Source organism: Sinocyclocheilus grahami, unplaced genomic scaffold (assembly GCF_001515645.1).
Source record: "Sinocyclocheilus grahami isolate Dianchi unplaced genomic scaffold, SAMN03320097.WGS_v1.1 scaffold1066.1, whole genome shotgun sequence".
Taxonomy (NCBI): domain Eukaryota; kingdom Metazoa; phylum Chordata; class Actinopteri; order Cypriniformes; family Cyprinidae; genus Sinocyclocheilus; species Sinocyclocheilus grahami.
In genome coordinates this window covers 95805-121715 of record NW_015506245.1, presented here as the reverse complement: position 1 = coordinate 121715, position 25911 = coordinate 95805, and the positions used below count along the sequence as shown (strand labels likewise).

At 39.1% G+C, this 25911-nt stretch overlaps 1 protein-coding gene across 1 annotated transcript in view; it reads right to left on the bottom strand.

The window, feature by feature from the left end:
* Window positions 1–25911, bottom strand: part of trmt44 (tRNA methyltransferase 44 homolog) — a 103808-nt gene that overhangs the window by 40074 nt on the left and 37823 nt on the right. The window contains exon 8 of the mRNA XM_016251661.1: window positions 7432–7615. Coding sequence (XP_016107147.1) covers window positions 7432–7615 — 184 coding nt within the window. The remainder of the gene's footprint in view (window positions 1–7431; window positions 7616–25911) is intronic.

The following is a 25911-nucleotide window of genomic DNA, read 5'->3' as shown; positions in this document are numbered from 1 at the left end:
CTCTGCCCTGCTGAGGCCAAGCCTCGCACACAAGTCACAGAAATGCAAGCAGAGATTGTGGGAAATCAATGGCTCGTCAACACGCCCATCCATACCACCACACTGACCTATGACCAGCATGACACTGCCACCTGTGTCAGTCTGTACCAGAGTATCTGGATTCAAGTGCCCAAAGGTGCCATCCTCCACCTCGGGGACCTGGCGCTGTACCACCTTCCAAGTGAAGAATACCAATACGAGGTGGAAATTCCAGCCTTCTTCAAGGATCACAGTCTCACCCTGGAACCTGAATTGGAACTGAGCATTGAGGAAGGGATGATTTGACATGAATTGAAGTCCCAGATGATTGACATCACCCCAATCGACACAGCCCTCCAAGCACCGTCTCGGTTGCCTGTCCAGACCACCTTTCCCATTGCCCAATCCTGGACCTCTGCCGACATGGCACTTTGCCTCGCCACATGATTTGACATGAATTGAAGTCCCAGATGATTGACATCACCCCAATCGACACAGCCCTCCAAGCACCGTCTCGGTTGCCTGTCCAGACCACCTTTCCCATTGCCCAATCCTGGACCTCTGCCGACATGGCACTTTGCCTCGCCACAGCAATCGGGTACACCCTAACTCTTGGCCTTGCCTTTGTCCTGTTTAACAGAGTCAACGGGGTGCAAAGGTCTATGAACATGTGCACAGCTGCCCTTCCTTGAACCTTCAAACGGAGCCACTGGAAAAGAGGGACCCAGGTGGAGACAATGCTGAACCTGACCAAGGTTAAACCCCAAGCTGAGGATCCAAAGGCTGAGGAAAATTAGAAACCACCTGCCATCCGGCCTTTCTGATCCACCTGTCATCTAACCATCATGATCCACCTGCCATCCGATCATCATGATCCACCTGCTATCCGACCATCATGACAACTGTTGTCTGACAATGTTTGCAGATGAACTTCGTCAGCCAAAAGGGGGGATTCTGTAACGTCTGCTTAGGATCACTGAGGGTCATGGGGGCTTTATGTATCAGAGACCTTTTCAGCCTTTTGACATTTGCATATAAATTACAGTCTTGGCCCCAGATTCTACATTTATATGGGTGCTAAATTACCAATGGTTCCCCCCATTATCAATTAGAGGCTAACCAGATCAACTCTCTGGTCTCCCCATCAACTTCAAACACATTCCAATGTCCTAAGAAACGGTCAGCCACAGTACCTGGCACCAGATATTTGATGGCCAGCGAACTACCCCGCAATACACATAACACACACACATAAAGACATTTTCTTTATTTAGATTATAATTAATCAGTTACAACTGTATCTGGTATATGCATGTTGTTTGTATGTTTCCCTATTATATTAGCCTAGTTACAACTCTTTATTTGTATTAGTTAGACTCTCAATGCTTATATTTAGGTATATGATTATCTCTACTTTAAGATCTTTTAGATTTTTCGTTCTTTATCAAAATGATCTGCTCTTTATTCCTCAAACAATGATGTACACTAGTAATGCGCGGATGAGCTAAAACGTCACCCGAATCCGCAGCTTCAAATAAATTATCCACCTGCCAACCGCCCGCACTTGTATTTTTGTCTGATGAAAACAGTGTAGGTGATTCAGCTGTACCGCGTCTTCTCACTTTGACTTTCGCTTCACATCGACACATCTAGAGCTGCTGCACTCGGCGATAGAAGACTTTAGCTCTCGTTTCGGGACAGTTGACAGAATTGTCAATTGCCTAAGTGGTCATTGTTGCAACTTCACAAAAATGTATTATTTTCACGTCTTTTTAAGCCATTCGGTACTCGCGTTCTCCAGAGGCGCGTGCGCTCACAGTCACATCCAAAGCGCGTACTGTGAGTACCAAATTGAGAAAGTACTGTCGGTTTTGTCTTAAGTTAATGTAAACAGTTGCAAAATAAAACGCATGAGTATCAGTATTGGATCCGTGAAATAGGTCTTGTGACAGCAGCCTAATAAAGCTGTGCCATCTTTTATTAATGTTAATCAAACAACAAAAGACAGAGAAAATCCCTTACTGCTCTTGACTAAATGTTTTGTTGAATAACTTTTAATGCTAATTTACAGTTTATTACATTTCTGTAGCCTATTTAAAACACGTTCATAATTTAGAAAATGTAGTTAATCATCATTAATTATTTATTTTATCCACCCGCGACCCACCCACAAATAATCAGAATGCATTTTTTTTATTACCCGACCCACCCGATCCGCGGATTATCCACAGCGCCCACAAATAAAACCTCCATCCGCGCATCACTAATGTACACTATGTGATCGTGAAATGCATCATACTATTTGTACCATATTTTGGGTAAAACTACACCAATCCTCCAGACCAGCAATAAACATGCAAATGGAAAAAGAAAAAGAAAGTTTCTCCCGCTTAAAATTCATGCCTCTGATTGGCCATCCCACCCAAAAGGTGGGTGTGGATAGGAACTTTCAAAAGTCATTAGCTCAGACTAATCTTGGCTCAAAACTCTTCTTGAGACGGACACAATCCAAGACTCCTCAAAACTCCTCTTAAGTTAGATTTTCCGGCAGTTTTTATCTTCAAGTAACTTTGTCGATCCGCTGTGGACTTTCCTATCTTCAGAAGGACCAGGAAAACCTCCAGCCCACTTCTAAAATAACTCATCAAGAACCTCCGTTGTCTACCGCATCAGGACTTTTGTTCAGCAATTGAAGCCAATGCAAGTAACCGTTTACAACTATTTAGATGCGCATTTAAGTTTGAGCCCCTTTTAAGGTGATTTTTGATTCTTTGATGATTCTCATTAGGTTGTGGTTAATTGATGTGAAATACTGCCATTCTTTTGCTCTTCTCTCTCTTCCTTACTTTTCTTCATTCTGTATATATGTGTTTTGCTTAGTCTTGTTGTATGTTAGCTGTAGTTTCATTTATTAAATCCCTTATATTCACAATTGATTGCCTCTGTGTGCTGCTCACAATTCAATATAGCTACATGCTAAGTTAATGCTAGTACTGTATGAAGGAAAGTTATTCTTTCTTGGCCTGGAAAATAATCTTTATAATCTTTGATTATATTGTCTGCTCAGTGGACGGACAGATCAAATAATTGTAATAGTGATTCTGCTACAGTTAATTCTAAGATCTAATCTAAATATTTATTATTAATTATAACCAGTTATAATTAATTATAATATTTCCCTTTTGAGCTAATTTGCTACAGTCTCATCGAGTAGAATATAACAAGCATAATTGTTTGGGGCTTTGAATAAACTGGAGCGAGTTTTTGTACAAGAAGTCACCCCCAGACCCATATGAAAATAACATATTGATGTCACTATTTTGCTTGTAACTTCATAAAACATGATCAGATCATGGAAAATTATTATTTAGACTTATTAAATAATTATTATTTAGGTACCATTATTTAGAGCAGATTCTCCTGATTAAAAAGAGCCCAAAACCACTATAATCCATCATTTATATCTAAAGATATGCCTCAAGAATTTATAACACACATAAAACTGCACAGGCAGCATGTAGTTTAGCCAAAAAAATCTAAGGTAGCTGTAATGTGACGATTTCGCTCATAACTTCATTAAACATGCATGTATCATAGAAAATGGCATACCATTATTTGCAGAAAATTCTCCCGATTAAAACTCACCATAATACATCATTCAGGTCTAAAGATAACTCTCATAAAGCTATAACGTATAGAAAAGAATTAGGTCATGTAGCTTAGCAAAAAAATCAGAGGTTGCAGTCCTGTGGCGCTTTAGATCATAACTGCACCAAACATGCATAGATCTTGAAAAACCCACAGCATTATTTTAAAGAAAATTCTCCCGATTAAAAAGAGCCCAAATTCACCATAATCTAGCGGTGCTCCGATCAGGATTTTTTAGGCTGATCGCCGATCACAAAAAGCAGTATCTGCCGATACCGATACAGATATTCAGCAGCTTTTCAGCCTGCTCCGGAGCAAATTAAGCATCGCTGCTCACAAATCAACTGTTGCAGCATGTTTCAGAACATCTGAAATCCACATCTAAGATAAGTGAATGCTGTTTTAATCCATATCGCTGTGTATATTACCTGGTCTGCTAATTGAAAAAAAGCATATTTGCAGCAGCATTTACGCATCTGTGTTCATACAGCTGGAGCAACACGTAGTCTAGAGCATGTAATCGCTCTGAGGACACGCCGATAGTTAAGGCCATGAGAACAAGTTTAAATGAAACAAGCATTCTCATGTATGTGTTTCAACTGTGATTCGCTGTATTCGCATAATCTCAATGTTACGGTTGTTTATTTCTAAGGTTGATGTTTTCATTAGCTGTGTGAGTGTGCGGTTGATTCAGCTGTGTCAAAAGCACGCTTTATCGCTCCTAATGGCTTCTATACATATAAGAATGTAATATCAATGACCGTCATTCAAAGTATTTCCGCAGTGTATGCTTCCCCTGCTGGACTGCCACTTATTAGAGATTCATAATTTCTGATCCGCTGGAATATGTGCTCACGCTGAGTAATGTGAGCATATGAGCATTCGAAATTAGGGTGATATGACAGGTGTTGATTAAACTGATGATTGGCTGAGAAAGGGAAGAAAAAAAAACTTTGGTGGTGATTGGAAGGTTACGACTGAGCGTTCAAATGGACACAGGGGATTTAAATATAGTCCAATTATTCTAAGCAAGTGCAAGCAGCACTTAAAAAAATTATTTCATTCTCATTGCTTAACGCTATGGATGCTTCCCCCATAAAAATATTAAGCAACATTTCCTGCTAAGTTTCTTATTTCATTCTCATTGCTTAACGCTATGTTGGCAAATATGCTATTGTCAAATATTGCTCGTTGTTTAAGCCTAGTTGTTCAGTAACATGTTGGTTTGCTAGGCACGCTGTTGCTTTAGGCTTATTGGTTGTACTGACACACTGGTAACTTTAATGTTACCCAGTTAAACTTACCACAGCTGAGGCTTGTATTTAAATCTGATTAAGACTGTCTGATATGAAGCAGGCTTGCTGCTTAAGGCTCATCTCGTATTGAGGATGCTGTTTCATTAAACACGTCCTATATGTATGATTATTTCCATCAAGCTGTGTGTAAGTCCGTGATATGCGGTTGCTTAAAGCTATACAGTGTATCGGTAATGTGCTTGATACTTAACTTGCAGTATGTAGATTTTGCTACTAAAGGTGTTATTAATGCTAAGGATTATCTGGATAGGGCAACATGCTGTTGCCTAAACTTCGGGTATTGACCATATGCTGTACTGCATTAAAGGGGCATGCTGCTCTTCTCAGCTGCTTATTAAAGAAGAGCACCCCTTCACTGCTTCTCTTCTTAAAGGGCATGCTGCCCCAGTCTATGCTATTTCAGAAGGTCTTTGCTTTAAAGCTATTAGGGTATTGGGATTTTGCTTGCTTGTTAGAGCTTATCTAGTGTTGAGCATTTTTGTCGCTAGACTTGCTTGTTGCTTTAAGCTATTGGTTGTTACTGCAAGTGCTGGTACTTAGTTAAACTTGCAACAGCAAGAAGCTAATGTTTAAGCTGTTGTTTAGGCCATCCGATTGTTCTTGAAATATGCTTGCTGCTTATGGCTCATCTAGTATTGGGAATGTTATTTCCTTAAGTTTCTCTGACTACTGCAACATGCTGTGATTAAGCAAGCAACATGCTTGTTGCAAAGCTATCTAGTGTATTGGTAAGGATTTTTGTCTATGCTCACGCGGGTTGTCAGATTGAGGACACGTAACACAACGAGCACAAATGTCAATGGGAGACGGCCAACCTAGAAACTGATGAGTTGATTTGCGTTATTATATGCTGTTGTTATAGACTCTTTTTAAATGGATTCTGAAGCTTTTAGGCCAGGTAGAATCTGTGATCTCTGATCCGTTTATTGCTCGCTTCTATGGCTGCAGTACGCTATGTTTGCTGCAAACTAGGCTGCCAATTCTAGTGGGTTTTCTGCATCTTTTTCAGGTATTACATTAAAGGGGCTTGCTGCTCTTCTTAGCTGCTTATAAAGAAGAGCACCCCTTCGCTGCTACTCTCCTCTGGTAAGGGGCTTGCTGCTCTTCTTAGCTGCTTATAAAGAAGAGCACCCCTTCGCTGCCTTCTCCTGTAAGTTGCTGCTGCCCCAGTTATTCCAGAAGGCTATGCTTCTTTTAGAATGCCATCGGTTGTGGTTTGGGAGGTTCTGGCCTATCGTTTGTGTTGGGGGGGTTATTATTGCTGCTCTCCCTGCTCATTCATGACAGGCTGCATGGATGGGCAGGGAGGTTTTTGCCCAGAACAGAACCATACCGCCAAACCAAACTTTATGCTAAGTATCTATCATTTTGACGATAGTGGTCCTGACAGAATCATATTTTTCAAAATCAATGCCTTGATCAACACAAAATAGGTGTAATTTGAAAGCTTGGAGTCTGACCTTTACAATACATGTGGCCACTTTGATTAACTCCTAAGTTGTGCCGAGTTATTTGCGGATAAATATAAAAAAAAATGTCATAATTTATGAAAAATGTTTTTGTGCCATGTACTCTAATATGTCAGAAACATCATACAGCTCAGATAGTCATGTGTCATATGTCATTTGAAAGGTCTCATCGAGTAGAATGAAACAAGTGTAATTGGTTGGGGCTTTGACTAAACTTGAGTGAGGCATTACTTTAAATTCAAAACAACAATTTCAAAACTGTCAAGGGCTATGAGAAAGATTACCTTGATTCCAAATACTGTAACTTTTGATTACTTCATGGTATCACCACAAAATTGTATTCACATACAGCACATATGTTGGGGAACATCATCAAAAATATTTGTTCTCCTACCTTATTTCTTTCATGAGATATTAAACGTCAAATAAGAATGATATGAAAAATTTTTCTTACATTTTATCACCTATTTCTCAACATGAGTTTATTCAAATGCAAAGATTTTTTCCACATAAAAATATAGAAAGATTTCTATCAAACGATACCTACCTTTTGACTCTGCTTGCTACGGTCTTGGAGTTTTGAGTCATTATTTTTGTGTATGGCACTCAGAAAAAACATTAACTTCAGTGAGGCAAAAATGCCCTCAGGTCTTAGAGGGTTAAAAACTGCCCTGTTATCGGATTGATATCGGTATCAGCAGATACTCAGAATTTTTGGTATCGGATCGGGAACGGTTCTGAAAAAGTGGTATCGAGCCAGCCCTAAAAACAACAATTACAATACTATCATAGATGAGACTGCAAACCCCTAATTCACACCCTTGCTTCAAAATATTGCTTGAGCAAAGCTAAATAATAAAAATTAAGATGATGCAAGGCATTTTTACTTTTTTTATGGCACTGTGATAAACTGCTAATAGGAGTGAATCTCCAGCAGTCCAGTCTAGTGACCCAGCTCTACAGATATACGACCAACCTACACGTTTGGTGGAGGGTATCCTCAGACAGTCCTCCTCTGTGTTGAAGCCACACACTGTGCTGACATCAGAGATGAAGTCGATGTACTCCTTATACTGAGACTTCTTACACTGTCGGCGCTGGTACTTCCCACAGAAGTCAAAAAAGCAGCAGGGAAGCACGAAGTAACGGCACGAGTAAGATGACCTAGATGAGATAAGATAGGGTAGAGGACAAGATAACAATCAATACAATTAAGTAAAAAATATAGATTTACAAAAATATCTTCTGATTTATATTAATAAAATAGGGAAACAAATATTAAGTGAGAAACTGACCAGTGAGTTGGACGCTTCTAGAGTAGCTGAGTTTGACCTAATTTCAAAGACTACATAGGTTTGATTTTGGTCCTTCACGTGAACAACTAATCACAGTCAGTAAACATGTTTAATGAAATGTATGTCTCAGTGGTATTATAGGTCACTCTTATACAGTGGGTACGGAAAGTATTCAGACCCCCTTACATTTTTCACTCTTTGTTATATTGCAGCCATTTGCTAAAATCATTTAAGTTAATTTTTTTTCCTCATTAATGTACACACATCACCCCATATTGAAAGAAAAACACAGAATTGTTGACATTTTTGCAGATTTATTAAAAAAGAAAAACTGAAATATCACATGGTCCTAAGTATTCAGACCCTTTGCTGTGACACTCATATATTTAACTCAGGTGCTGTCCATTTCTTCTGATCATCCTTGAGATGGTTCTACACCTTCATTTGAATCCAGCTGTGTTTGATTATACTGATTGGACTTGATTAGGAAAACCACACACCTGTCTATATAAGACCTTAAAGCTATTCTCTTTATGTAAGCATCTCTATGACATGTAATCGCTTTCACAAGAGTCCATTCTGAGTTGCTCCTGGTCTGGATATTTTCTTTTCACTTGAACTATGAACATATTCACGCATATGTTAAAAAACATACAAGAACACATTACTGTGTATGAGAGATAAGATCAGAGATGCATTGTCAAAGCCAAACACTTAAAATCTCCCATCTCCTCAATGGTCTATTGACATCTCTTCATTTTAAGTTTCTCTTAATATAAAAACAAACAAACAAAAAAACAACAAAATTAATATCCAACATTAACAACAAAATTAGAGTGGCATATCATCTGTGACAAAGCGATATCGTCGACTTGATTAATTTCATTTACTGTACATGTGACATGTGGCCAAGTATGGTGACCCATACTTGGAATTAGTGCTCTGCATTTAACCCATCCAAAGTGCACACACACAGCAGTGAACACACACACACCGTGAACACACACCCGGAGCAGTGGGCAGCCATTTTTTTGCTGCGGCGCCTGGGGAGCAGTTGGGGGTTCAGTGCCTTGCTCAAGGGCACCTCAGTCGTGGTATTGAAGGTGGGAGAGCGCTGTACATTCACTCCCCCCACCTACAATCCCTGCCAGTACGAAACTCGAACCCGCAACCTTTGGGTTACGAGTCCGACTCTCTAACCATTAGGCCACAACTTCCCCATTGATTGCACATATACTATTTAAACTGAAATGAGCTGGATGATGACATCACTGAATTCAATGATGAACTTCCTTTAACTGAAAATTGAGTGTTTACTATTGTCATTTTGCATTATTGACACAATATTTTCCTAATTAATGCTGTACAGTTGCTTTGACACAATCTGTATTGTTAAAGAGGTCATATGATGCGATTTAAATTTGTTCTTTCTCTTTGAAGTGTTACAAGCTCTTGGTGCAGAAAGAAGATCTGTAAAGTTGCAAAGTCTAAAGTCTCAAATCCAAAGAGATATTCTTTATAAAATTTAAAGAGTCAACCACGCCTACCTAAAACGGCTCGTTCTAACACGCCCCCACATGTCTACGTCACGATGTGGGAAGATTTGCATAATGCTCCCAAATGTTCACGCAAAGGCGGCAGCGTAACTTTTATTCTCGCTGAAGTATTGTTGCTGCCGCCATGTCGAGATGCTGTGTGTTTCATTGTGAAAGCGAAAGTACTTTGTTTGGCCTTCCAAAAGAGGACGATATCCACTTTGTCATGCCTAGAGCTGATCCGTGCTGGCCGCTGAGGGAATACATCAACATCGCGCTGTGGATCGCCGGATCGCCTGGGGTCAGCTGCCGCTCACTCTAGGCCGCCGGCCGCCGCTCACTCTAGCCCGCCGTGTGTTTCGTTGTGAAAGAAACTACTTTGTTTGGTCTTCCAAAAGAGAACATGACTAGAAATCAGTGGTTAAGTTGTATTTACAACACTGTTCCAGAACAGTTCAACCCAAATATTCAGATGTGTGCAGCACATTTTATGGAGGACGGTTTCCTGATCCTGGAAGAGTAGACTACAATGCCGGCTGTTCTGACTCACAGACTGCAAGTACGTTTTAATTTAAAGGATTTGCCACTGATGATTCAAACGCGAGTTTTGAGCAGTGTAGAGTAGCGCTTGTTTGTCATTTCTCCGATCACAAATGCAGACATGGTTTTATGTTTACGCAGCGCAATGCAACCAACGCGTAAAAAGACAGTATAAATCATTATAATCCGTAATTATGTCCCCACTGGATGCAACAAATGCCTCGTTTATAATGGGTTTTAATGTTTTTGAATTGTCGCTCCGGTGACAGTATGGTAAGGGGCGTAACATTTCCGTCACACGCTTGAGGTATTCGGCCAATCACAACGCACTGGATAGCTGGCCAATCACAGCGCACCTCGCTTTTCAGACCGATGAGCTTTGTAAAAATCGACACGTTTCAGAAAGTCTGGGCATAGAGGAGAAACAATCATGTACAGTATGTGGAAAATAATGTGTTTTTTTTTTACTTTAAACTGCATAAACACATTTCATTACACCAAATAATGTTCTTTTTAGCAACATCATATGACCCCTTTAAAAGCGTTATACAAATAAAGGTGACTTGACTTGACAAATTCAGTTCACCAAGACACCAACTTTGCATAACATTACAGAGACAGAATGTTACTAGGTTGTAGGGATGGGAAGATTCACCGATTCGCTCGGTGCATCGGCAAAAAAAACTTAACGATGCGATGCATCGGTTTAAAAAGTGTGCATAGGATACAAGTTGGCAAAATGCATCGTTATTAACATATTTGCATCGGTAAAAACTGATTTATTTATATATAATTACTAGTGGATGGCTACACTTTTATCGTTTAGAAAGTGACCAATAATCTGTGACCAATATTTTATATGTAGATTGACTTGTCCTCTTGAAACTGTTTCTCAAGTGCGTTCGCTCATCACCGCTGCGCGTGAATATGATGTATCACAACAACACTACAGAGACCTGAGGAAAAGCAGGGATTAAAGTCCAAAATCTGACTTGAAATAACCTAACAAATCAATCGGGGCTAAAGCAGTTCCATAAACGACAATGTAAGTTCCCACAATCTCACTAATTTGTGGACGCTTAATCTTAAGCAGCCCTTAATGTCCATCATGGTTAAAATTACCATGGCAAACAGCGAATATATGTGTGCTGTTTAATGCATTTGAGACGTTGTGTTTTCCTCAGTGCATAACTGACATGTCACGAGTATATTTTTCCTCTGTAAATGTTAGAAAGTCATGCAAATATATCCATTTTGCTTGCTGTCAGGAGTGGGCGAGGCATACGCGAGAGAACGAGAACGAGTCAAATATGCATTTTGCTAAATAGGGACTATTGTAATGGGTAAATAAAATGTAAGCTAATACAGTCTTAATTACTAAGCTTACTACTTAATTACTACGTAATGTGTTTCTTATAGCAGTTAAAATTTTGTTTTAATTTAGTGATTTTAACTTGTAGTTTAGTGATTTTAATGCTTTAAAGAACAATGTTAGATTGTAAAGTTCTAATGCTATCTGTTCTAACTATAAAAGGTACAGCTGTCATTAAACCAGAGAAAAAGGCTGCATGGCTATGATAGTATGTGAGAGAGTCAGTGGTAATATCATTGCATTTCCATTGTTCAGTGTTAGAAGAGCTCCGCTTAGCCTGACAGTTTGCCTGCCCTGAACCAGGTTAGCTTTCCAGCATAAGTTGCCACAGTGACTGATATTGATCTTTGTTAAATTTGTTTTATGGAACCAAATCATTTGACAGTAAGCCCTTTCGCACCGCTTTAGTTCCAGAACTAAATGTACGGTACAAAAGTACTGGGACGATTTTGCGCAAACTATTTCCCAGTACCATTTAAAGGGTTGCATTCGCACCGATAGTGTGTACTAGAAAGTGACGCAAGCCGGTCGACAGCGACGTCATTTGTGCGTGGCGTTCAACAACAGAAACAAAAAATAACAACATTAATAACAGGAGGATGGAGGACGCTGTGATCGGAGCTGTGTTTTTGTTGTGTCTCGTGGGTTTCACAATAATGGACATGGAAAGTCGACATATACGTAAAGCGACTGAAAGAACGGAAAGGAGGACTAAGAATTTCCAACGACAACTGTCAGTGCTACATTTGCTTCAGGATTAGTACCAGTTGTGCTGGTTAGACCCTGCTCCGGAGTAGGAGCTAATTTGGTTCTCAAAAAAGGCAGTCCAGTACTAAAATCGCTTCCAGTTCCGGCGGTGCGAACACGCCGAAAAGTGGGTAGCTCCACAATTAGTTCTGGTACTATGAAAAGGTTCCTGCAGTGCGAAAGGCCCTAGTGAGTCAGACTAATTGAAATAAGCCTGGCCTATTTGGTAAACTTGTTATATGAAACAGGCCTTGAGGCGTTAGAAGTCAGTAGTCACATAAGTTAATTTATGATTTGCTGTCTGTCTGAACCAAAGAAATAAATGCGATCATATTTTTTCCATTGCATTGTTTTGCATCGAATCGCATTGTGTTGAATCGGATCGGATCGAAATCGGATCGCACTGCATCGTAATAGGGGTGAATCATATGGCATCGCTAGCTACTTCATATGCATCTTCAATGTATCGTATTGTTGGCTTTGCATCGAGATGCGTATCGCATCTGCCTCAGTTATGGAGATACACATCCCTACTAGGTTGGCTAAACAACCATCTCCACCTAGTGTCTGAGTCGGATCAGACCCAAAAAGAACAAAGTGCTTTTCTGAACTTAACTGGAACCAGTGTTCGCATGGACTGTAGTTAGAATACAACTGATGGGTCTGCAGTGTGAAGCAAAATATGTGTGTGATGCCTATATATATTTTTTACAACAGTACTTTCTGGTCCTCAGATCTGATTGGCTGATAAGAGTGTTGATATTAGAGTCCAACAGAATTCCAACAGCCATTTCACCGCTTGCCGAAGTTGGAGTATTTCTCACAGCGACTCAGCGAGTGTCATGGCGGGCGCCCAAATCCAATACAATTTTTCATGAACCCACCGAGAGCGCCTCACCTCAGCCTGATCTTCTGGAATTTACTGCTGGCTCTGATGTCTCTATAGTGGTTAAACATGAGATATATTTCGTTTTGAGTAAATCTAACGGCCAGTCTTTGGTCTCATTAATATATTATTTGTTCAAAAGCAAATAGTTTTGGCAAAATCTCATCATGGTTATATAACGTCAATGCTGTATATCAGAGCGCTGCTTTTTCACTTTTGACTAAATTGCCTAGCAACTTTTATGATGGCTGTTGTTGCTGTTTATTAAATATTATTATTCAATAAATAATATTTTATATAAATAATAGTATTTAGTATTACGAAACTGTGTGTGTGTTCGTGATGGTGATTTTACTTACATTGTTCCGCCATCAGGAATCACCCTTAACAGATGAATGGATAGTACGAGCCTATCAGACATTCAAACTAATGTTCTATTGTGAATATGAGATTGAGCTGAAGAATGAATGCTGTATCAGATGCAGGTAATCACGATCACTTAGTCAATCTCTCATAATACTCTACTATACATACATTTTTGACAGTAAAACAATAAACTTTTAATGAAGCAACTCAATGTTCCTTCGTTTCTAGTTCTAAAGTGACATTTTTGAATTAGTAACGAAGGCTTGGGCTCAGCTGTTAAACGGTCAACTTTAGATATGAATCTGTGGTGGAAAGAAGCAGTTCTGCACAAAAGAGGGCTTTTAAACCCCCCTTTTCACATTTTTTTATATGTATTTACACACTCGTGCTGTCAAACTATTGTAAACGCAATATCAAAATCGTAGATGTGAGATATGGCTGAATATCGGCATGCTGTGATTACCTACGGCCCAATCGGCCGATATACAGCTATATCTCACATCTACGAGTGTGATTGTGCTCATATATACATATAAATACACATACTAGGGACTGTTGTATTACAAATTTATAAAATGTTAAATCTTGGTTCCAATGTAATAGAATATATACTGAAAAAGTTATGTACCTTGTGTTTTACATTTTGAGGTAAAACAATTTCCTTTCTAAGGAGATCAAATCAGGAAGCCCAGGTGTCTGAGATAATGACCTTTTGTCTTTATGCTCTTCCTGACCATCTGGCTTTTTAAGCTCAAAGCACAGCTGTACCTTTGTCTCTGTGATAATGCGAAAGTATGGCGATACTGTCAGACTGATTGGATCAGCACCTATGCATTGAATGACACTGTTATACTGATGAGATCAAGGCTGGGAAAATGCCTGTGTCGGGGTGATTCCTGTACTTCATTTGCATGCTATGGGTTAGACTATCTCCACCTCTACGGAATGTATCCCGCCCCCTTAAAATGTATATACAGTGGGGCAAAAAAGTATTTAGTCAGCCACCAATTGTGCAAGTTCTCCCACTTAAAAAGATGAGAGAGGCCTGTAATTTTCATCATAGGTATACCTCAACTATGAGAGACAAAATGAGAAAAAAAAATTTTGTTATTGACCAAATACTTATTTTCCACCATAATTTGCAAATAAATTCTTTAAAAATCCTACAATGTGATTTTCTGGATTTTTTTTCTTATTTTGTCTCTCATAGTTGAGGTATACCTATGATGAAAATTACAGGCCTCTCTCATCTTTTTAAGTGGGAGAACTTGCACAATTGGTGGCTGACTAAATACTTTTTTCCCCACTGTAAACTACAATGTATCACTACGTTTAGTCAGACTTTTGATGACTGCAGCGCCACGCAGCATGTTCTCAATAAAGTACTCTGCTGAAGATACCCAAGAGTCTCCTGGTCTCTGCTTCGACGAGGAAAAAGTATCCTACAGTTTTGGCACCGTGACCCGGATAGAGCTCCTCACCTGAATCCAGATTGAAACTTCAAGCTCAACAAAGATCTGACTAAGTTCCAGACTGCATCTTTCTGTACAACCAATGGTTGGTGAGTTCCACTCTATCCAAAAGAACCTTTAAGACCAGTACAAATTTGTTATCCTCTGCGCCGTCAGAGAAGAGTTAACAGACAGCTGTAGGGTTTGGTTAACTAAGTTATCCTCTAAAAAAAAATTATTTTAGAGATGAAGGTTATCCTCAGCAGGGAAGAATTGGTTATCCTCTGTTAAGGCAGAGAAGATTAACATTACGTGTTAATATTTGTTACCCTCTGTTTCGGCAGAGAAGAATCGGTTACCCTGTTTAAGCAGGGAAGTTTAGCGTAAAGTGCTATTAATTTGTGTTATTTGCTTTGCTTTGCCAAGGAAGGTTAACAATAGTTGATCTGTGTTAACAAGAGTACCCTCTGTTAATCAGAGAAGTTTTAGTGTTTTGATTGTGTGGTAACAAAGAAACTCACAAAATGTTTAGAAAGAATGCTAGACTGATCCCCACAACTGAAAAAGGTGGTCTCGCGACTCCTTTGTGGTCAGATAGCGAATTCAAATCACTGTTAGGAGTGCAAATGAACCTAATAGTCACTGAGAAAGTTAGACAAGAACTAACTCAGAAATATGAGATCCATCCTGACAAGACTTGGTCTGTAGATGAGTGTAAAAAGGTACTAGGAGTTTCTTGTGAGTATGCTTTCTTACAAAATCATCCAATTTGGGCTAAAGACAAGGATGATTGCGGGGTCTTGGCAGGCGTAGAACCAGTCAAATTGACAGGAACTCCACCTCCTGTTACCAAACAATATCCGATCAATAAGGAAGCTATACAGGGAATCAAACCTATTGTAGAAAAATTGCTGAAGCAAGGAGTGCTAGTTAAAACCAACAGTCCCTGTAACTCACCCATATGGCCCATCAAGAAATCTAATGGGACATGGAGACTCACCATAGACTACAGAGTAGCCAATAAACATATTGATAAAATCACCCCCTAGTAGCAGATCCCTCTACAATTTGTAATGGCTTACCATTAGATTGTAAGATTTTTTTCAGTAATCGATATGTCTAATGGATTCTTTTCTGTACCCTTGCACCCTGACAGCCAGACATGGTTAGCTTTCACAGTTGACATGAACAATACCAGTGGCCACGTTTGCCACAGGGATTTCAGAATTATCCTACCTTATACCATCAGGCTGTCAGACGTGATTTGTGTGACCCAGAATGTCTAGTCAAACAGTCCACTATGATTCAATATGTCAATGATATTTTGATTGCCTCTACAGACCACGAGGTACATCAAACCGAATTGGCAGTATTGTTGGACTATTTGCAGAAAAGAGAACACAAATGCAGCTTTCACAAAGCTCAAATTGCTAAAAACCAAGTCACATTTCTGGGTCAAACAATTGGTGCAGGAAATAGATCTATTACACAGGATCGAGCCGCTTCAGTCAAAGCCATACCTTCACCTACTACCATTAAAACACTCTTTTTAGGAACAGCGGGTTACTGTAGACCTTGGATTGAAGAATATGCCTCAATTGCTCAGCCTCTCTATGACTTGTTGAAAGGCCAGGTTAAAGATTCCGATACTGTTTGTTTGGAAGAAATTCATCTCAAAGCTTTCAATGATTTGAAGAGAGCACTATGTCAAGCACCAGCATTAGGAATTGTACACTCTGATAGGCCCTTTGTGCTTTATGTACATGAACACTTAGGCTTTATGACTGCATGTCTAATGCAAGATCATGGGGGCAGTTTACGCCCAATTCATTACTATTCTGGTAAACTTGACATAGTCACTCAAGGGATGGGCCCGTGTGTTAGAGCAGTGCAGGCAGTTCATCTAGCTCTTCAGGCTTCATTAGGAATGGTGTTAGGACAGACTGTAAATGTAAGATGCCCTCATGCAGTTTCCGCACTAATGAATCAAGCAAAAGTCACTTCTGTCACCTCCTCTCGTTGGGGAAATTGGTTAACAACCCTCACAGCCCCGAACATTGTTTTACAGCGTGTGCAACAGGCTTCGGGGGCCAATCCTGGGTGAAGAATCCCTCATAGGCCTTCCCCATCCACTAGTCCATCCTTACCTCACTGTTCTTTAGGTGTCGCAGTAATTAAGAAATAGGGAAAGAAGGAAAAACAATAGCAGACTCAAATCGAACAGAAGATATAACCCTAGTGTTTGCAGTCTTTTACAAATGCTGCTCTGTCGTCTTTTGTTTTCTTTCTTACTCTGTGCAGATACCACTTGAGGGCTGTCCCGAGACCCATACGCACTGACCTCATCACCTGTGTATGAAGCCACCACCTCTAAAAGACAACTAGACCCCCTACCGAGCCAACTGTCACGGAAGAAAAATTAAATACACAACGCAGAGAATCACATACGGGAACTTCAGTCATCCATCAACATGATCAAGATTGCCATACTAGTAATCATCATGGACATCGCACAAAGTATAGGCTCCAGAAACAACATTCTTAGAGCTGATGAATATGTCAAGAAATGCCTTGTTTGCTGGAAAGAACGTTTGCATGCCACATCCACTTTCGGTAGGAGTAGGAATTCCATGGGTAGTACACCCCATTTCTGACTGTGATACTTGCACTCTATTTGGTGTGGTAACAAAAGCACATGTCATGACGTGACTGCTCCTCCAGCCTCACCATGTTGCACTCCAGGTTTAAGGTCCTGCAATTTGACGACAACCACACCTGTTATGACAGACTTACTCTTAACAATGACATTTAGTTGGTGTGTCTACGGAATGTATCCCGCCCCCTTAAAATGTAAATAAACTACAATGTATCACTACGTTAGTCAGACTTTTGATGACTGTAGTGCCACGCAGCGCGTTCTCAATAAAGAACTCTGCTGAAGATACCCAAGAGTTTCCTGGTCTCTACTTCGACGAGGAAAAAGTTTCCTACAGGATGCACCGATACCACTTTTTCCAGTACTCGCCCGATACCGATACTTTTATTTTTGGTACTTGCCGATACAGCGTACCGATACCGATATTTTTATTGCAGTTGTAAACGTTTAAAATATTGGGTACAGAAACCAAAAGAGTATGTATAATGTTAGTTGGTTAACTTCATTTATCAAATAGATAGTCAAAAAAAATTATTCAGACACCTTCAACATTTCTCAAATTATCACAGTTTATTGCACATGTCATGACGTGACTGCTCCTCCAGCCTCACCATGTTGCACTCCAGGTTTAAAGTCCTGCAATTTGACGACAACCACACCTGTTATGAAAGACTTACTCTTACCAATGACATTTAGTTGGTGTGTTGAATATCTATCCTCAGACTCTAAAGACTTGGGAAAAATTCCCAGTGCTGCATGTGGTTTCATAATTAAAATGGGAATGTCACTGAAGACAGAAATCTCATCATCCACACGACAAAAGAATGAGGATGTGGAAGTATGTATTAGGCAAACTCGATCATTACCCAAGCTATTTAGTGTGAACCAATGGTGCAGGATTCCCCCTCCAACAGGCATGTTTTGGCTATGCGGAACCTCAATCTATAGTGTACTACCGGCCAAGTTTAATGGCAGGTGCACTTTAATTCCAAAGCCACTCATATAATGCACAAACACTCAAGCAAGCAAAACGTGCAACGCGTGCACGTATTTGTACAGGTGCAGAATGAGAGGGACAAGTAGTAGGCTACAGACTGGTGCATTTCACACAGGATGCTAGATTCACTTTCACCAGATGACTGAAGATAAGTCTTCATGGTTCTGAAACCTGTTAGGTAAGTAGTGTATGACTAAGGTTGAAAATAAATTGTTTATAGTGAATGCCCCTATAAATGGTCTTATTTTTACGATTTAGTTTTAATCCAAATGATGCGTGTGCTAAGTGAGTGAACATCAAAGATCACACAACAGAAGTGCGCGCGCGCTCTCTCTTTCTCTCTCTCTCCCTCCCTACCGTTAAGTAACTTGTGCATTGTTTACTTGTTTTTGAACATGTGACCGAACTACAAGCTTTTCAGTGATGTCTGTGAGAAAGGCATATTCACTTGACAAGCTTGCCACGCGCACAATCCACTCAGCATGCTTTGCTTATCAGCTCGCGCACATCAGCTATACAGGCATTAATCCTGAATGTTTAACATTATATTCACTGCATACATATACTTCGTAGACATCCTTAAGCTCTAATAACGCCATTCTGCTGTCTGTTATTCTGTTGTCGGTGTTTCTTTGTCTGAATATGGCACTTATCACATGCTGTGTGGTATCGGCGCATTTTAACGAGTACGAGTACAAGAGCTCAGTATCGGGCCCGATACCGGTATTGGTGCATCCCTAATACATACATATATATATATATATACACACACACATATATATATACACATATATATATTAGGGGTGTAACAATACACGTATTCGTATTGAACCGTTCGATACAAGGCTTTCGGTTCGGTACGCATTACAAACCGAACGATTCGTTGGACTAATCCTATTGAATCTGGAAAATAAAAGAGCCTTAAGTGTGTAAAATATAAAGTGTCTCAGTGCCACTGCGCTCAACAAGGCTGAACAAATGATGTAACAAGCAACGTGCTCTCTGCCCAGTGGCGTAGCGGACGGCCCCGTAATCTCCCCTTGCTGGGGTGTGTCGAAAGACAATGCTCTTGTATCTACGATAGACAGAGATATTGTCAAACATCAATTATTGGCAATATTAAGAGCATTTGGCATTTCCAATTAATGTAGGCCTGTTACATTCTTATTTTTATTATGCCTGTTATTATTATGAAATTACTTTTAGGCCTATTATTAAATTAAAATTACAACTAATTTGCCCCGCAATATTAGGCTACCACATAACTGATGCGCTGCAAGGATAACAAAAGATTAGGCTATTTACTCAATTGTTAAAAAAAAAAAAAGGGTCTTTCAAAACGGGTCTTGTACAATGAATTATAAGCCTATAATTAAAATATTAAAACTGCAGTTATCAATAAAAAGCTTTCACCCATTTCAAGCACCGACTTTCTAAAACAACCTGTTTAACATGAAATAAGTTTCTTCTCATTTTTTTTCTCACTATGTATGGGCCACAAGAGAAATAAGGGACTAAATTAGAACAGTTAGCTATATAGCGTTATCAGCATTTGTTGAAGTAGATTCGTCTCTCGTCATCTCTGAGAGAATATGATCAGATGCTGAAAGCTCCGTCATTACGTTTTTACTTTCACTTTCTGCATAGTGAATTTACTGAGATCTGAGACCTCACCCTTGCGCAAAGTTTGCAAATTGCTTATGTGCTATCTGTTGGCTCGCCTTCATGCTTTACAACAGAAATATTTCCAACATTGTGATGTAAGAAATTACCCCCCCTCCTTATCGAAAACGTACTGAACAATGACACCACTGTGTCGTATCGAACCGAACTGTTTTTGCTACGTTTTCGATACAGGGGGTATTGTTGGGGGGGTGCGGGGTGAATTGTTTACTTCGCAATGTTGGAAATATTTCTGTTTTATACCATGAAGGCGAGCCAGTGCATATCACATAAGCAACATGCTAACTTTAAGCAAGAGTTATGCCTGTAAACATCTTAATCTCAGTCAATTCACTATGCAGAAAGTGAAAGTAAAAACGGAATGACGGATTAAAGGGGTCATATGATGCGATTTAAAGTTTTCCTTTCTTTTTGGAGTGTTCACAAGCTGTTTGTGCATAGATAAGATCCCTAAAGTTGCAAAGACTAAAGTCTCAAACCCAAAGAGATATTCTTTATAAAAGTTAAGACTCGTCCACGCCCTCCTAAAACGCCTCTTTAAACACGCCCCCACATGTCTACGTTGCTGTGTAGGAAGATTTGCATAACACCGCCCAAATGTTCACGCAAAGAAAGAAGGCGTAACTTTTATTCTCGCTGTAGTATTGTTGTTGCCGCCGCCGCCATGTCGTGGAGATGCTGTGTGTTTCGTTGTGAAAGCGAAACTACTTTGTTTGGCCTTCCAAAAGAGGACGATATCCACTTCGTCATGCCTAGAGCTGATCCGTGCTGGTCGCTGAGGAAATACATCAACTTCGCACTGTGGATTGCCGGATCGGCTTTCACCGTGGACGAAGCGGAGTCCAGCCCGAAGCGGAGTCCACCGTGGACGAAGCGGAGTCCAGCGGAGTCTCTTTTCCTTTAGCCAGGAAAAGAGAAGGATATTGAGGATTGCAATTGTTGGAATAATAGCTTGCCAATATTTCTTGGCAGAGAGTCCCCCCTCACTACAGTATGTCACAAGATCACTGAGGGGATTCTCCACCCCAAATACTCATCCTGATAATGTCATTTATGTTGGCAAACAGAAAGTATTAATATGGCTGCAAGCAGCAATTTTGAGGCCAAGCAAGTTAGAAACGAATTGACAAGCTAAGCAAGCATAGCAGGGGAGCATCAGTAAAATGCTTATTATATTTCAACATTTGCTTCTGCAGTCATTTACTCAGGAATATTATTAAAACTAATTTAATGACACAGATTAATACTAAAACCATTTCAGTTATGGGAACAATGGCAATATTATCTCTCTTTTTGGCAAATCGTCATTCAGAGTAACAAACCATGGTCATTCAGCGTAACAGACATATTTCTGTAAAAATAAAAAAATATACTTATTCTGACATGTACATATTAAAATACAAAAAAAGAATGTGATCATACTCAATTTTATTATATTTTAAATGACTTTCACTTCCTTACAAAAAACGTGTTGCTGGCAAATGGGAAAACCTAGTGGTTTGAAGGACATTAGCAAAGCAAAGTATAAAGATTCAAAATTTAAAGTTAATTGATATTTGAGGGCTGTACTGTGATGCTTAAATAGTCTTTTAATATGACATCAAATGATTAATGTTTTAAATATGCCTAACAAGATTTTTTGGTATATAAATATTGTTACACTGAATGACATTTTAGTGTGTCTTCTGTCAAACATGTTAAAAAATGCATGATTGTCATTATTTTGTTAAGAAAAATATAAAGTTAAACAGGACACATTCTAATGTCTGAGGAAAAAACTAAATTTAATGTTGTATAATACTTTTATTTTTTTGATGCTGGAAACACCCTTTTAGTCTTTGACTAAAGTGTCGCCGACTTCATCTCTTAATCTGAAAACAAAGAAAGCACTAGTTTATCAAATTATTAAAATGTTAATGCAGTCTCCTTACTGTTTTACCCTGAAACATTCATAATCATTACCTCTGCCGGTGCGCTGTGGCAAGCTTTATGCATGTACTTGAGCACTTATTAGGCTATGTATGCAATTAAAGGCTCATTATAATGATTTTAATGGTTTATTAAAGGGATAGTTCACCCAAAAATGAAAATTAGGCTGCGTTTTACTCACCCCCGAGATGATTAATGTTTTAAATATGCCTAACAAGATTTTTTGGTATATAAATATTGTTACACTGAATGACATTTTAGTGTGTCTTCTGTCAAACATGTTAAAAAATGCATGATTGTCATTATTTTTGTTAAGAAAAATATAAAGTTAAACAGGACACATTCTAATGTCTGAGGAAAAAACTAAATTTAATGTTGTATAATACTTTTATTTTTTTGATGCTGGAAACACCCTTTTAGTCTTTGACTAAAGTGTCGCCGACTTCATCCCTTAATCTGAAAACAAAGAAAGCACTAGTTTATCAAATTATTAAAATGTTAATGCAGTCTCCTTACTGTTTTACCCTGAAACATTCATAATCATTACCTCTGCCGGTGTGCTGTGGCAAGCTTTATGCATGTACTTGAGCACTTATTAGGCTATGTAGGCAATTAAATGCTCATTATAATTGTCACGTATCCGGTCCATGAACTTCCGTCTACTAGCCATCAGAGGTCACCCTTCCCATTTCATTGACTCTTGCACTACACCCTGTTGCATATCACCCCGGACTACATATCCCATCATCCACTGCACTAACGACACACACACTGTTGATTGCACAGCACTGATTGCACACAGCATTAGGCTATGTATGCAATTAAAGGCTCATTATAATGATTTTAATGGTTTATTAAAGGGATAGTTCACCCAAAAATGAAAATTAGGCTGCGTTTTACTCACCCCCGAGGCATCCTAGGTGTATATGACTTTCTTCTTTCAGACGAATCCAGTCGGAATTCTATAAAAAATTGTCTTTGATCTTTCAAGCTCTATCATTTCACTCAGCGGGTGTTGCATTGCTTCAGTCCAAAAGACGTGAAATAAAAAGCTCCCTTCCATAAAAAAAAAAAAAAAAAAGTCCCTTCCATAAAAAAAAAAAAATAAAAAGTGTCTCTCACGGCTCCAGGGGGTGAAAAAAAGGCCTCCTGTAGCGAATCGATGCGTTTTTGTAAGAAAAATATCCATATTCAAAACGTAATAATCACTTGAATCTAGCTTGCGCTCACACTGTTGTAAACAAAGCATCAAATGCGCCGCTCAGAAGTGACGCACGCGGAAATGCAGCGGAGAGATCAAAACAAAACAACGGTCACTAATTAGACATCAGACAGCCAAGGGGCAGAAGGGGTTGTATAGCCTGGCCTGGAAGACAAGGGGCAGACAGTGTCTAAACAAGATGTAAGAGTGAAGCAGAAAGTATCAGTAACACTGTTAGCATCAATAGATGATAACTGTTTAGGGGAAGGAAGCCCATTTGTCCATAGCAGGAAAACCATAGCAGATAGCCGTGAAGCCGTGAGGGAGCGCAGGTTACGTCAAAAGATGACATGTGGAGGGGTATGTGTTGTGTCAGGAACCATGCTGAGGTTAAGAGGTTAAGAGAAATGATCCAAGGTGTACAGTGGAGTAACCAGTACATGATCAGTGGAGCAGTGTTGTGTGTAAATAAGGTCCAGTTGGTTGCCTGATTTGTGAGTAGCCGTAGTTAACACTCTCTTGAGATCAAAAGAGGCAAGCAGAGTGTGGAAGTCTGCAGCCTGAGGTTTATCTAGGTGGATGTTGAAGTCTCCAAGCATAACTAGGGGAGTACCATCCTCAGGAAAGGTTGAGAGCAGCACATCTAATTCATTCAAGAAGTTACCTTGTGGTCCTGGGGGTCAATAAACAACTACAAAATGGTTTTTAAAAGGGTGTACAATAGTGACAATGTGATTCAAAGGAGCTGCTAATACCCAGAGAAGGTAAAGGAATACATTTCCAATCATAAGAGATAAGCAGACCAGTACCTCCACCTCTTCCAGTTAGACGGGGAGTGTGGGAAAATGAGAAATTATTGGAGAGTGCTGCAGGAGTAGCAGTGTCCTCTCGTTTGAGCCACGTCTCTGTCAGGGCCATGAGGTTTAGTCTTGAATGAGTAGTAATAGATGTAATGCAATCTGCTTTGTTTACTGCAGACTGACAATTCCAGAGACGAATAGAAAAAAAAGTAGTGTATTAGCAGACATAGGCAAAGTGCACAGGTTGTTAGGATTGCGCTGCCTATAGTGTGTGATACATGGTTTGCGAGTGGTAATAATAATAGGGATATGAAAACACATAGTAAGAGTTGGTCATAAAAACTGAAACAGAAGTGAAAAAACGTGTAAAAAAGTCTGTGTCTGTGTCCCTGCACGGTAGAATCAATGGTCTTTACACTCTTCGGTCTTCACACGAGGGCTGCCGCGGTGTACTAACCTTTTTTATACCCATTTGACAAAACGGAAATTTAATTCAGCTGAACACAGTTTACTGTTTATCACAAAAAAGGGCTAAGCAAGTGCACAACACTGACAAGGTATGCGATACAGTATACGAGACCAAATGCAACTTCAGCACGTCTTAACACAGTAAACAAAACAAGTGTTTCCTAGCAACGACAACTGCGCTAAACACTAATGAGACAAGAAATAAATACACTTACGATCTGCTTTTAACTTCGGCTGATTGACTGCTTCTTTCAAAGAGTATTTCTTTACACTGTCTTTTGCTAGCGCTTAAACACACTTTACTGTTTATCACAACAAAGGGCTAAGCAAGCGCACAACGCTGACAATGTATGCGAAACAGTATAAAAGGTCTTAAAAGACCTTTTTTTACAACATGGTAATTGAGGAATAAATAGCCTAAACTTTTGTTATCCTTGCAGCGCGTTAGTTATGCAGTAATATTGCGTGGCAAATTAATAAATTTTAAATTAATAATAAAAGTAACTTCATAATAATAATAGGCTTAATAAAATAAGAATTTAACAACCTACATTTATTGGAAACGTCAAATCCTCTTAATATTGCCAATAATTTATGTTTTTGACAACGCCTCTGGCTATTGTCGATACAAAATCATCGTCTTTCGACGCAACCCAGCACAGGGAGGTTATCGCGGGGCTGTCTGCTACGTCACTGGGCAGACAGTACATTGCCCGTTACGTCGTTTGGGCTGCCTTGTTGAGCGCAGTGACACTGAGAACATTATATTTTCTTTTTTTAATTCCAAATATAATATGATTAGTCCAACGAATTGTTCGGTTTGTAATGCGTACCGAACCGAAAGCCTCGAATATATATATACAAGTCTCTTGTGCTCATCAAGGCTGTACTTATTTGATCAAAAATACAGAAAACAACTGTAATATTGTGATATATTATTTCAATTTCTAATATTGGTTTTCTGTTTTAATATATTTTAAAATATAATTTATTTCTGTGATCAAAGCTGAATTTTCAGCATCATTACTGCAGTCTTCAGTGTCACATGATCCTTCAGAAATCATTCTAATATGCTGATTTATTATCAGTGCTGGAAACAGTTGTGCTGCTTAGTTTTTTTTGTTTTTTTTTTGGAAATATTTTTTTCTGGATTCTTTTATGGAAAAAAAAGTAAAAAAAAACAGCATTTATTTCAAATTAAAATCTTTTCTAACTCTAATGAGTCTTTACTATAATTTTTTATCCATTTAAGACATCCTTGCTGAATAAAAGTATTCATTACTTTCAAAAATAGAAAGCAAAAAAATTTACTGACTCCAAACTTTTGAATGGTAGTGTTTATTGTAACACAATATTTCCATTTTGAATAAATGCTGTGTTTTTATTTTTTATTTATATTCATAAAAGAATCCTGTAAAAAGTATCACAGGTTCCAAAAAACATGAAGCAGCACAACTGTTTCCAACATTGATAATATATCAGCATATTAGAATGATTTCTGAAGGATCATGTGACACTGAAGACTGGAGTAATG